This window comes from Schistocerca serialis, chromosome 4 (genome assembly GCF_023864345.2).
Source record: "Schistocerca serialis cubense isolate TAMUIC-IGC-003099 chromosome 4, iqSchSeri2.2, whole genome shotgun sequence".
NCBI lineage: Eukaryota > Metazoa > Arthropoda > Insecta > Orthoptera > Acrididae > Schistocerca > Schistocerca serialis.
Window position 1 is genome coordinate 242,560,250 of NC_064641.1, and position 14,414 is coordinate 242,574,663.

At 43.6% G+C, this 14,414-nt stretch overlaps 1 protein-coding gene across 1 annotated transcript in view; it reads left to right on the top strand.

The window, feature by feature from the left end:
• Nucleotides 1-14,414, top strand: part of LOC126474381 (octopamine receptor Oamb-like) — a 524,955-nt gene that overhangs the window by 308,738 nt on the left and 201,803 nt on the right. Inside the window, exon 6 of the mRNA XM_050101849.1 lies at nucleotides 2,612-2,700. Coding sequence (XP_049957806.1) covers nucleotides 2,612-2,700 — 89 coding nt within the window. The remainder of the gene's footprint in view (nucleotides 1-2,611; nucleotides 2,701-14,414) is intronic.

Genomic DNA, 14,414 nt, shown 5'->3' on the forward strand with positions numbered 1-14,414 from the left:
ATTTTCCTCTATACCACATTCCACCTCTGTGTACAGATCTGCAATATCAAAATTTAATGGGAATGCCGCCGATGGACCTGGGCTACCCTTTGGCGTTCAGTGCCAGTCTGCTTCACACTTGTCTATTTTTACCACTACTTTTACAGTCTCATGGTTCGTGTCCAGCCACATCAGATTTACCCCTCTGAGACAGCCACCACTGCCTCTGAACATACCCCAACGGTCCAGACCTGAAGCGTCTTACGTTGGTGGAAAACATCCGCTGCTTATTATGAACCCTTGTCGCTAGATGTCGATCTTTTCTGTCTTTATAGAAAAACTAACAGGAGCGTACAAATCTTTCAGGATACCTGTCTGAATTCTTCAGGTGAAGAACCCCTCAGAAAAGTGTCTCATCTCGTACATTTGCACATTATTTTTCTGTATTCTACCCACAAAACTTCCTACTGTTATACTGTACTTCTTTCTTAAGCCACTTAACTGTTCGTGGAAAAATCTCGCCGTATTTGGTTTCTTACATCGTATCGGGCGGCCCATTTCAAATGATTAAATATCTGCATGTTTCTCAACCCCTTCATACACCTGACAAACGTTTTCGCCTCCCCTAACAACCCTAATGTTGCTAGTTGCAATAACTGATCATCTGACCAAACTCCAATCTCCAGCGACGATTTCAGGTCATCCAAGAAAGACATTACATCCTCAGTAGACTTGCCTGGGAAGATACTGATTAAATTGTTAATGGCTGGGTCTATCTGAGGACTACGCTGTTCGATTAATGCTAACTGTTTATCTTTACCACGCAAGTTGTGCACGTGATTCCGTATTATCCACTCACGACTGCGCTACAGTATCATTTGAAGACTACAACGACTTCTGCTGGGAATTACTCTGTGTACCAGACTCACTCATTATCACTAGTGCACAGTTAAGTATAGCACGGTATCAGTCACAGCTCACATTGCCATAATTACATTAACTTAAATCCTTTGTCTCATCATGGGCCATCTTGTCTCAGTGCCCTGCCTAGCCATATGGCCCAATCAGTGACACACTAATGCCACTGGCTCAGGACATGGTGCACTGAGCCCAGGAAGTTACATTGGAAACCTCTTACAGATAGTTACAAAATTGTGGTACATCAACCGACTCTAACGACTCCACTGCTGTGACCTTTAAATTTCGACAACAGTTCGCCTTGATCCAATATCCTCTGCACACGGTAGTAGAAACAAACAGTTCGTTAACTCACCCCACTCTGCAATAAGACTGCGAGCTGTGGTTGTGACAGCGCGCTGTTTGTAGATTGATTCTTCTGCCACATGCTGTAGTGGCCGAGGATGAAGAGCAGATGGTAGGTCGTGGCGTTGGTCCAGGTCATTAATAGCTCAAGGAAACAGTATCAGAAAGTCGAACACTTCATTGAGATTCATGCTGCTACACTCATAATGCTGTGATCTGGCGGCCAAGCCTCCTTTAGCCGTTGATGCGGACGACCCGTGGAGAACTGATGTGGCCAGTTATCAGCCAGAAGACCAGCAGTGACGTCGGCACCCAGGAACGGTGACACTTAAAAGCCCACTCAGCAACAGTTACCTCTGTCAGGCAAAGTGTGGTTGCTTGTGGTAAGCACCAGCGGCATGCTGGAATTCTCGCAGGGGTTGAAAGCCTCTGGGGATGGCATTCACTCCTGTGAAAAGAGGTACGTGGCGCCAGGATGTCCGCATCTGCGTAGAAGGGCAAGACGCTGTACCACTCCAGTCTGCATCTGCTGCCCCCTCCCAGCTCCCCTCTCCGAAGGCAGGAACCTGTCTGTTGCTGAAGTGAGCCTAATGCCTGATCTCCATTGTAAAGGTGCTAAGTCCAAGGAGAAGGACCTAGTTCTAGGGTATGCTCGGATGGTGTCCGTTTCTCAAACTGATGGTGACTGCTTATTGACCCAAATCTTTCCAGCACCTTGCATAGTACTCTCGTCGTAGTAAGTACTGTGGAAATGATGGAACTGACGGGTATTTATACTGGTTATTAGGTCATTTTATGTTCCAATGTGCTACGCCCAGACATGTACAAAATCACAGGTCCATTTCTCGATGGCTTAGAAACCGCCCAACCTATCTGCTGCGTCTTCAGGATTACAGCGCCCCGCCTGGCTCGCCTCGTAATGAATAAACAGCTCTGTTGCGGCAGCAGGCATACCAGTAATGTTGCGGCCACTGGCTGCTTACGGCTTCTTCAAATGAAAGCTCATGAAAACAGTTTCTGAGCTGCCAGTTTCCACAGTAAGCTCCAAATAACAGCGCTGCAAAATGAAGAGGCTTGCAAAGGATAGTCCCCTGTGGACAGATGCATTACAACAGTTTTCGAACTGAAGAGGTAGACAGTCCATCCAATGCTAAGTAGCACATTTGGGATCATGTTTCCTCCAGCAAACTCCACAAGCTGTCACGTTGTCTGGTCGCAATTTTTATCTATGCACTGAAGACCGATTGCAAAAGTTTGTATGCAAGTGTTATGATGTCTTCCTCTACCTCTGCAACTACCCACTGGTTTTCATAACTGTGCTGATCTGGGGATTTTTCCACCTTCAACAAAAACATGTACTTGTCTGCAGGCTAGTGGCCTATGCACTTGGTGTTCACTTATCTGCGGGCGACCGGACGGCCAAAAAAACTTCGAATACATTGGCCAAAGTAGCAGAAGGTGAGCGAGACTACTTCTGTTAAAAGGCACAGCCGCAAATGTGGCTTTCTCACTCGGCTGCGTAGCCTCATGCAAAGGATACCAAGTCGCGGAGTGCGTAGGACCAATGCATCCTTTATGCTAAGCTTTCACTGAAGCACGCCACTTTCTCCGAATTGTTCGCAGTATCTGAGAGCTTCGCACTCAGTGACCATCATCAACAGGAATATGTTTTCTGGGGTCTCTCAGTGTTTGTATTTGAATATGAAAGCCTATCTTCCGCTGCAATAGTGTGTGACAGTGAAGAAATGAGTGAGAGTCATGGGACTGTTGTTACAGGCATATTGATTGATGTACAGAAAAACAAAAAGAAAAGATAAGGTAACAGGTTTTGGTGGCACAGTATTGACAGCAAATGATACCATCATGGTGAGTATCAATCTCCAATTTTGGATTTGACGACACATGGTACAGTACTTTTTCAGTGAAATTAAATAATATTGAAAAGGAAATGTTATGCAAAATAATATTTATTTGGTCACGAACCGGCTTTCGGCTTGTTAGCTCATCTTCAGCCGACATCCTAAGAACCCGAAAGGCGGCTCATGACCAAATAAATATAATTTTGTAGAACATTGGAAATCCTCTTCCTTTTTAATATTATTATTACGTTCTGTCAATCAGAAATTTACATCTTTCCCTGGTAAACCTTTGTACGTCACATGGTTAAAAAATTCTGTTACTTACTTTACTTATTATAAACGTACAGAATTCATTTCAATTATTTTTCACTTATCTAAGTAAGGGGCCTCTTTCAGTACAACTCCTGCTTCAGAAACTACATTGTAAAACACCACTGCAGAACCACTTTCTCGAAACTCCGTAATTGAGTCCCATTATGATGTACAGGTTTGAAATTTGCCTCAAAGGTAACTTTCCTCTGTAATTGTGCAATGGTGTGGCGCCTGCGACGTCGCTGTCTAGTTCGAAAATGCTTCAAACAGCAATACGTCGACAAATGCGAAGAAAGACCACAGCTGGGAAGCTGAAGTGAACTGTAAGGCTGGTTAAAGATGTCACGTTGTCGTAAGAATTCATTACAAATCTGCTCAATGCCATCGTGGACGTTTCACATTCCCTCTTACCTACATTTCACGCATTCTTTAGACGTCTCTGTGATGGAGGTCAGAATGGTGACACCCAGGTTTGACATCACGCGGTTTTCTTATGGTTAACCGAGAAAAAGATTTCACACACACCGCAGGCTCAGAATCGACAGAAAACGGGGGCGTAAAGGGCGCCAATGATACCGCCCGACGCTGCTGACACACCCAGACGATTCAGACCATTTCTAAAGACTTTGGGGGGCTGTATCAATACGAACATGGTCGCAAGTGCAAGACCACGAAGATGGCACGAAGCGTACTACCTTCTTCCATATGAAAATGATTAACATCTCACCGTCACTACACAAAGTGGATAGGAGTAGCCCGCATTATGTACGTAAAGATATATTATACAGCATATTTCTCATTCTGAAACCGCATTCGACTGTTGGTTGTTGATTAGAAGCCTTGTGTGATAATGAAAAAGGTCTATCAACATACCTGAATTCGACAGCGGCATGATTACAGCCTATCAAGACTGCCCTTTACAATTTTGTGATACTTCCGCTCACATTGGTTGGTATCTTACTATTGTAAAGCTAATCTAGGATCGACGTGTGCGGGAGGATCATACGTCATGCAGTATCTCATTGGTTACAAAACACTAACGCCCAAGAATTTAGGTATACCGCTCACTCGGCTGTGAGTGCCCTTGCTGCCACGTCACATACCTTGAGGCAGGAAAGTGTCATCCTTACAAGGAGACAAATATTTACACGAACAGCTTCACGGCATCTGGAGTAAGACGGGCTCAGCATGGCATCATTGATGCCAGTTCCCTAGATGCGGCACCACCAAAGAACACACTGAACACACGAACGACAGCACGGCGACTTGTCAGACGAGGCCCGATTTGCTTATGGCTTTACGGTGGACATGCTTGTGTACGAAAGGTCCGAGGAGAACGATCGTGGCCATATTGAATTTCTTATCATCATGAAAGTCCAGCATATGGCGACCACCTCTGAATTGCATAGACAGTGGTGTGGACAGCAGGCGTTACACATATAGTGTGTATCAGGTTTCCGCGATGTATCGTTCAACAAGATAAAAAAAGATCGCATGTTGCCCATGCTATGCTGGACTGCTTCCCTACAGAGACTGTTTGGCTACTGCCTTGACCAGCACGTTCTCCAAATCTGCAACTCACAGAAAACATTTGGTGGTGTGTTGCCGCGAGACTGGCATGCCATCACTTGGCGGGCACTACGACTGAACGCTGTCATAGAGTCCTTAAAGTGAATTTCTTAAAAAATATGACAATGAAATACGTGTCAGTATGCACTCTTTGGAAATAGTAACGTACAAATCTCGATTTACTCCATACAGTCATATTAATTTGACCACCTGTAAAAAACCTGAATAACCACATCTTGGAGCACGGACCGCTTCGGGGCGTGCAGGAAGGAAGTCAGTGAGATTCTGAAAGGTAGCGACAGGCATATGGAGCCATGTCAACCCCAGTGCAGTGGCCGGAAGGGCTAGGTTTCACGTTTGAGGAGCTGCCCGATCGAGATGGTCCCACAAAGTCACGACTGAATTTAATTCCGGGGAGTTTGGTGGTTAATGGAGTACGGTAAACTCACCCTGACACACTTCGAGCCACGCACGTAAACTGCGAGCTGTGTGACACGTTGCATTATCCTGCTGGTAGATGCCTTCGTGCCGAGGAGAAACAAACTGCATGTAGGGGGGGACATGGTCCCTAGGAACAGAAGCATACTTGTGTTGATCCAGCGTGTCTTGCAGAAAGACGAGAACATCCAGAAAATGCTACTGGAACATTCCCCAAATCATAGGGCTCCCTTTTCTGGCCTGGACCCTTCCGACGAGTGTTCAGGCTGTTTGCTTTCAGAAGTTTCACGACCGATGGAGCATGAAACGTGATTCATCTAAAGAGGCCACCTTTCGCCACTCCGTGGAATTCCAGTTGCAGCACTGACGTGCTAATTCCAGCCTTCGTCGCTGATGAAACACCAGTCAGCATTTTTTAAATTATTATTCCACTAAAACAGTAACGGAAATGACTAGCTCACAATGAAATGACATAAATAAGGTGACAGCTATTGCAGTCATTAGTTGCAGCGTTCATAGAATGAGGAACGATACTAATTCTTTAACAGTAGCACAAATTTAGCAACGTCCTCCATTCGAGAGGCATCTTCACTGTCACCTTCAACTATTGGGCGTTCAGAATCCACAGTACATTTTTCTGCAGCCTAAGGTTCCTCTTCATCAATTCCGAGACTCAATCATATATCCTTGATGTATGCCCCTAAGTCTCCTCCAGGGTAAATTATGTGGATAGAAGATCAGTACCAAACAGCAGAATCCTGAAGTCCTTTACTGACTTAACAATTTTGCGAGTTTCAATCCTCTAACAGTATCCTTAGGGAGTTCAAGATCTTCTTTTGTAACAGATACAAGACGTCAGCCGTCATATTCTTGTATCTGCTATACTATTGATTTACTTGTCGCGTGTAACTTGTCAGGGAGCTTGGGGCCGGGAATCCGCCGCAGAAGTAGTCGGGCATGTCTGCGGCACTGCTAGATCTTCGTGGCCCAACTCAACCCCTTCTAACGAGGAATCCACGTGTCCCTAATCTATACTCATTCTCTTGAAGACGATTTGGAATATGTTACCATATTTCTTATTGTGGTTCGGATACGAAAATGCTTTTTCGAATTCAGTTTCGATATGCACTTTGCATTCAAAACGTCCATCATTCCCAATACTGTCAAAAATGTAGTTCCCCATTAACCAAAACACTGTGTTATTTTTCTTCTTTCTTCTGGCCTCTAGAAAACGTTAGTCGGTACATTGTTTGCTGAAGTTCTTGTTATTTGAGCCACTTTCTCCTTGATCCACCTCCAGTTGAAAATTTGAACTCGACACGTTTACCGATGAGACACAGTATCGAGAACGTTGCATTTACTGCAAGGGGTTAGTGTCATTTAAACCGATGGCAAAGAGACGCTAATTACTGCTGATGATGTTATTGACTATCTCGTAACAAGCTGTTCGCACGTCAGATGAAAGAACATCACTGCTGATGTTTTTCCAGACTTCAATCTACGCTATTCCAGCATATTTAGTTTCTATGTTAGTTTTCCTTTCGTGGTTCATTCTTTCTGCTAAGTTCGTCTTTGCTGTAATGTTTTTAGACTTTACAAGCTTTTTGCTGAGGTAGCTTCGTTCAGCATAAAACTCCGTAATATTTTTTAGTATAAAACTTGTTTTTCGTTTATTGGGCGGCGATTGTGCACTTCTCCGCCTGACAAACTCTTATAGTTTTACTATAATGTATCCTGGATTGTTACACTTTATGCTCAATGTTAGTTTGACATACAACGCCATCGCCTTAGACTAGATGTCAGTTAGTCCCATTCCTCCATTGCTTGGATCCAACATTGCCGTCTTAACAGGCACTCGAAACAGTTTCCCTCTCCATAAGAACATTGCTAAGGTTGACATGATCGTTTTCGCCAACAATGATGGGGTGGGGAGAACCTGTGCTACGTAGTAAACCTTGGACAAAATATACGTGTTGACAAGCAGTACTCTTTGGAAATGGTCTATGCTACGTTGACAAATTTCAGTCAAAGCTCCCTTGATTTTTCTTGCCTCCTCCTGACAATTTATTGCAATCATTTTTAAAAGAGAAATTGTCAATGCTATTCCTAGAGTCTCGTGTTCAGTAACATGGTTCACTAGCAAAATGAGCAAGTTAGCAAACTCAGAAATTTAATTTTGTTTTCATTTACCCTCAAACCTGATGCTGAACAATATTTTTCATGTGTCATCTCTAGTTGTAACACATCAGCGTGGTCTTTGATGATTACGCCTGCATCGTCCACATAGGACCTACCACGGTCTTTATTCCTCGAAAGGCAATGCCTGCCACTCTATGCTGTAGCTGTCTCAGGAAAGGTTACAGCGATAAAATGAACAGAAGAATTGATAAGGGGCTTCCTTGGGTAAAGCCTCTTTTATTTCAGTTTATTTTGTCAGTTGATAGTTAATAGATATTTGCGCAGTTACATCTATTTCTATGTTCTCGATGATGTCGATAGTTTTGGCAGAAGTCTATGCGGCACATTGTCTCTATCAGGTATTTGTGGTTAATTTGATCACATGCTTATGAAAGACTATGAAAACCAGTCCACATTTTATGTTACTTGTCTGTGTTAGCACAATGATACCGCGGCTGAAAGCTGTAGTTTCTAAAATCATTCTTCTAAAAACATAGGTCTACTGCTGGCCTATTATGTCAGCGGTGCATGGTATAAAGCGATTATGAATTGCTCGTGCTATAATTTTATAATCCGAATTTGTCTCCTATTAGGGACCAGAATCATTTCTACAATTCAAACGGCAGTCCGTCAGGTCCTGCAGATTTCCTAGCGGACGAGCTGCGCAAGATTTCCAATATATCCTGCTTCGTGATGTCCGAATAAATGTTCTCATCGTCATCTCGCGATATTCGTGGAAGATGTGTGCCAAAGAGCTCATCATTTTCATCTTCGTTTGTTTTTCCCAGTGCATACATGCTTCCATAGTACATGGATATCTCTTTAATTATTCCCTTTTGGATCGTGATTATGGTACCATCATCGAGTTGAAGTTCATCCATTAAAATTCTTCTATGCTTGTTGTGTCTGACGGGCTGGTACTAGACAGCAGTCTCATCTTCAATGACCGACTTTGCTTTGGATTTAATCTTAAGTCCCTCCAGTTCCTTACGTTTCAAACTTATTATCTTTGCTTTTATTTTCTTGATGTCTTTTATTCTTGTAGGAACTACATCTGTCTGATCATAGAAGTCCATTAGCACACTACAATAGAATTCTACAGTCTATTTCCTTTTTCTGGCCTTATCTATACTAAAGAATATTAAACATCGGTCCCGCCAGCCGGGTCCACCATTCTAGCACACATGGAAAGTTGTTCAGCGAACGGAGACACATTTCCCAAGCTCTGTTTAGGTCATCTTCTAAATCTTCTTCTCATAATCCGAATGTGTCTCCTGTTAGTGTCCAATATCATTTATAGATTTGAAAGGGCAGTTAGTTAGATAGTTAGATTTCAATGGCTTCTTACACTTCGGTAAGTTGTGATGTTAAATTTACGCCGGTTAACAACGCACTGTGACCGGAAAAACCAACAGGAACAGTTTCTGTTTTCAACACTTTGCCTGCTAAGTTTTCCGATACGTAAATACTGTCAATCCTACTACAGGAGTTCGCAACAACATGAGTGAAAAAAATGGTTCAAATGGCTCTGAGCACTATGGGACTTAACATCTGTCGAGCACTAAGGGACTTAACATCTGTGGTCATCAGTCCCCCAGAACTTAGAACTACTTAAACCTTACTAACCCAAGGACATCACACACATCTATGCCCGAGGCAGGATTCGAACCTGCGACCGTAGCGGTCACGCGGTTCCAGACTGAAGCGCCTAGAACCGCACGGCCACACCGGCCGGCCCAAAATGAGTGAAGTTCACATTTGTTGGATATTTTATTTCCCACACATCTCTTAGTTTTAAGTCGGCAACAAGGCCTCTCAAGTCAGTTGAGTAACTGAAGATGAGAATTTTATCCTTTCGGTTCAATATACAGTTAAAATATTTCCCTATTATATGTTGTAGAGGGTTTTTTCTCAGTAAATAAATTACGCTTTCTTTAAAGAATGTAGCTTTTGCACCTCTTTTAGTGCTACCAGAAGGTGCATGTAAACTGACAATAGCAACTACTGCCATATTTATTCCAGTACTTCGCCCCGATTCTAATTTATCAACGTTATGTGCGGGTATGCCTTCTCTATCTAAAATGAGCGTCCCAACGCTTCATTCAATGGATATATTGTGAGAACCAACATAACTGGAAATATTTAGTTGCGGGGACACCACTTTCTGTAGTAGAGCAACGTCGGTCCTGACTTATATAGAAAATGTTTCAGAGCAGCTATTTTTACATCGGACTGTATCCTGTTAATGTTCAACGTGGTAATCGTATATGACTGTAACACTAGAGAGTGATTTTTTTTTTTTAGTCATCATTTCATGTGGGATCCTTCCTGGGAATCTGACGGGTTTGCATTTGAACCGTTCTTTTTTACTTTCCTTGCATATTGCAGTGACACTGGCCTTCACCTAATGTCTGCTCTTCCCATGTCCGGTCACTTCTGCAGTCACACTCGTTTGCTGTTTGTTTGTTATCGCTGTAAAACTCCGCTTGTTGGCTGGGGGGGGGGGTTGGTGGGTTGGGCAGTGACGTCGCCTGTTGTTGACAATCGCTCGATACCTCGTCATGTTTGCTTACAGCAGCATCCGCGGGTGAGTCTGTTTGCATTTCCCGACACGCCCTTACTGCAGCGCAGGGTTGTGGCTTCAAACGGGCACGCGCATTGCCCGCTACTGTCAGGTACTGGACTGCAGAATGAGGTTGTGACGTCACTCCTACCTGTTCGGTTGACGGTAGCCTACTCAATTTGTCCACTGATACACTTAACTCAGAATTTGAATCTATGCTAACAACATTGTCTGATATTATAGTTTTGTCTCCTGGGTGTTAACAACAGCATTCAGCGACAGGTTGATTTCATCTGTACTACTGCCGTCATAAGTTCGACGTCTCTTGTTAGTGACGGTACTACTTTTCGCAACCGCATTGTCTACAGTGTCTCTCCTAAGTAAAGGTGGAAATACTTTAAGAGTATTTTGTGGTCTCTGTACATTTCCTGTAACGCTGGAAAAATGTTCAAATGTGTGTGAAATCTTATGGGACTTAACTGCTAAAGTCATTAGTCTCTAAGCTTAGACACTACTTAGCCTAAATTATCCTAAGAACAAACACACACACCCTTGCCCGAGAGAGGACTCGAACCTCCGCCGGGAGAAGCCACATAGTACATGACTGCAGTGCCTAGACCGCTCGGCTAATCCCGCGCGGCGTAGTGCTGGAACCTTCACCAACCGTCATCTGATTTTCGGTCACAAGATCAGCCAGTGTTAATCCTAGCCGGCCAGTGTGGCCGAGCGGTTCTAGGCGATTCAGTCCGGAACCGCGTGACCACTCCGGTCGCAGGTTCGAATCCTGCCTCGGGCATGGATGTGTGTGATGTCCTTAGGTTAGTTAGGTTTAAGTAGTTCTAAGTTCTAGGGGACTGATGACCTCAGCAGTTAAGTGCCATAGTGCTCAAGCCATTTGAACCATTTTTGTTAATGCTGTTGCAAATTTTTCTGCACTACAAGCACCTTTATTGTACAGTTTTTCCAATGATACCCACTTTCATTAGGTATGTGGCAAGTCAATGTCTATCCTTTGTAAATAACGTGCGCCTTGTAACCACAAACCGAAACTTGAGTTGGAATATTTTGTTTGACACGCATATCGACAGAAAATGGCTCTGAGCACTATGGGACTTAACTTCTGAGGTCATCAGTCCCCTAGAACTTAGAACTACTTAATCCTAACTAAGGACATCACAGACATCCATGCCCGAGGCAGGATTCGAACCCGCGACCGTAGAGGTCGCGTGGGTCCAGACTGTAGCGCCTAGAACCGCTCGGCCACTCCGGCCGGCCCATATCGACATACCGAACACTATTAAGGCATTGCAATCTATGCTGGCGCTACAATCTTTCACTACGATTTGGCGTGATGTCTCAGTACTTATATAATACGTCTTTTAAGCAGCAGTTTCCTCTCTCAGGGGACAAATTAAATACTATAATTTGTTTATAATTAACATCAGCATTTGAAATAGACGCTGTACTCACCGAATTGTCGCGATGGCTGGATTTCAGCTTGCCCTCAAATTTCTGTAGAATCTCTTCTAGCACCAACGGGGAAAGAAGTTTCACAAAAAACGATATTGCTCCAAGTCGTAACAAACAGTGTTCGTCTGATCCGAAGTAATTCCAATAACATCAACAATCCGTGTGTGGATCACCAGTGAACTTGGCGGAACATTATGAGTTACTTTGTCAAATCCAAATCTTAGAGTCAGCTTCTTGGGAAACATGGTGGCCTTTTCAGTAGTTCACAGCAGGCGAAAACAAGTGAACTAAAAGACTTTACCAACACAGTCTCAATACAAATTGTGCGACATCCAAGCAGAGTAGCACCGTGCCTGAAGCTCCAAAGGGCGTCCGCAGAGCGCGGCCGCAATAGTCGCTATTCTGGTCCCAGGCAAACGAAACTTTTGTGTCAATTCTTTGTCGAAAGGCCATGAACGACAATGGACACCGCTTAAAGTTGAAACTATATTGTCTCTGTATGTCCATCTTTTCAGAGATGGTTGCAGGACTCGGCTGTTCGATACAGGATGTCACATCAAATACCTTTCAGCAGTCTAGTTTCAAAGCTTATTTTATTCGGCTACCAGTTTCGGCGATTTACTGCGCGATCTTCAGGCCGCTGGCCGACGTGTAGTTGGTTCTGGGGCCTGAAGATTGAATAGTAAATAACCGAAACTGCTAGCCGAATAAAATAAGTTTGGAAACTAGACGACTGAAAGGTGTTTGATTTGACATCCTATAACAATATTGTGTGCATGAACCAGGCGCCTATTGCGGAGGCTCATCAGTAACTATGTTCCCTGGAGGGTCGTTGAGGAGACACTGTTGGTAGCTCCTTATTTCATCTGTTCATCTACATCTATCTACATCTATACTCCGCGAGCCACCTTACGGTGTGTGGCGGAGGGTACTTATTGTACTACTATCTGATCCCCCCTTCCCTGTTCCATTCACGAATTGTGCGTGGGAAGAACGACTGCTTGTAAGTCTCCGTATTTGCTCTAATTTCTCGGATCTTTTCGTTGTGATCATTACGCGAGATATATGTGGGCGGTAGTAATATGTTGCCCATCTCTTCCCGGAATGTGCTCTCTCGTAATTTCGATAATAAACCTCTCCGTATTGCGTAACGCCTTTCTTGAAGTGTCCGCCACTGGAGCTTGTTCAGCATCTCCGTAACGCTCTCGCGCTGACTAAATGTCCCCATGACGAATCGCGCTGCTTTTCGCTGGATCATGTCTATCTCTTCTATTAATCCAACCTGGTAAGGGTCCCATACTGATGAGCAATACTCAAGAATCGGACGAACAAGCGTTTTGTAAGCTACTTCTTTCGTCGATGAGTCACATTTTCTTAGAATTCTTCCTATGAATCTCAACCTGGCGCCTGCTTTTCCCACTATTTGTTTTATGTGATCATTCCACTTCAGATCGCTCCGGATAGTAACTCCTAAGTATTTTACGGTCGTTACCACTTCCAATGATTTACCACCTATGGCATAATCGTACTGGAATGGATTTCTGCCCCTATGTATGCGCATTATATTACATTTATCTACGTTTAGGGAAAGCTGCCAGCTGTCGCACCATGCATTAATCCTCTGCAGGTCCTCTTGGAGTACGTACGAGTCTTCTGATGTTGCTACTTTCTTGTAGACAACCGTGTCATCTGCAAATAGCCTCACGGAGCTACCGATGTTGTCAACTAAGTCATTTATGTATATTGTAAACAATAAAGGTCCTATCACGCTTCCCTGCGGTACTCCCGAAATTACCTCTACATCTGCAGATTTTGAACCGTTAAGAATGACATGTTGTGTTCTTTCTTCTAGGAAATCCTGAATCCAATCACAAACCTGGTCCGATATTCCGTAAGCTCGTATTTTTTTTCACTAAACGTAAGTGCGGAACCGTATCAAATGCCTTCCTGAAGTCCAGGAATACGGCATCAATCTGCTCGCCAGTGTCTACGGCACTGTGAATTTCTTGGGAAAATAGGGCGAGCTGAGTTTCACATTATCTTTGTTTGCGGAATCCATGTTGGTTATGATGAAGGAGATTTGTATTATCTAAGAACGTCATAATACGAGAACACAAAACATGTTCCATTATTCTACAACAGATTGACGTAAGCGAAATAGGCCTATAATTATTCGCATCTGATTTATGACCCTTCTTGAAAATGGGAACGACCTGCGCTTTCTTCCAGTCGCTAGGTACTTTACGTTCTTCCAGCGATCTACGATAAATTGCTGATAGAAAGGGGGCAAGTTCTTTAGCATAATCACTGTAGAATCTTAAGGGTATCTCGTCTGGTCCGGATGCTTTTCCGCTACTAAGTGATAGCAGTTGTTTTTCAATTCCGATATCGTTTATTTCAATATTTTCCATTTTGGCGTCCGTGCGACGGCTGAAGTCAGGGACCGTGTTACGATTTTCCGCAGTGAAACAGTTTCGGAACACTGAATTCAGTATTTCTGCCTTTCTTCGGTCGTCCTCTGTTTCGGTGCCATCGTGGTCAACGAGTGACTGAATAGGGGATTTAGATCCGCTTACCGATTTTACATATGACCAAAACTTTTTAGGGTTCTTGTTTAGATTGTTTGCCAATGTTTTATGTTCGAATTCGTTGAATGCTTCTCTCATTGCTCTCTTTACGCTCTTTTTCGCTTCGTTCAGCTTTTCCTTATCAGCTATGATTCGACTACTCTTAAACTTATGATGAAGCTTTCTTTGTTTCCGTGGTACCTTTCGTACATGATT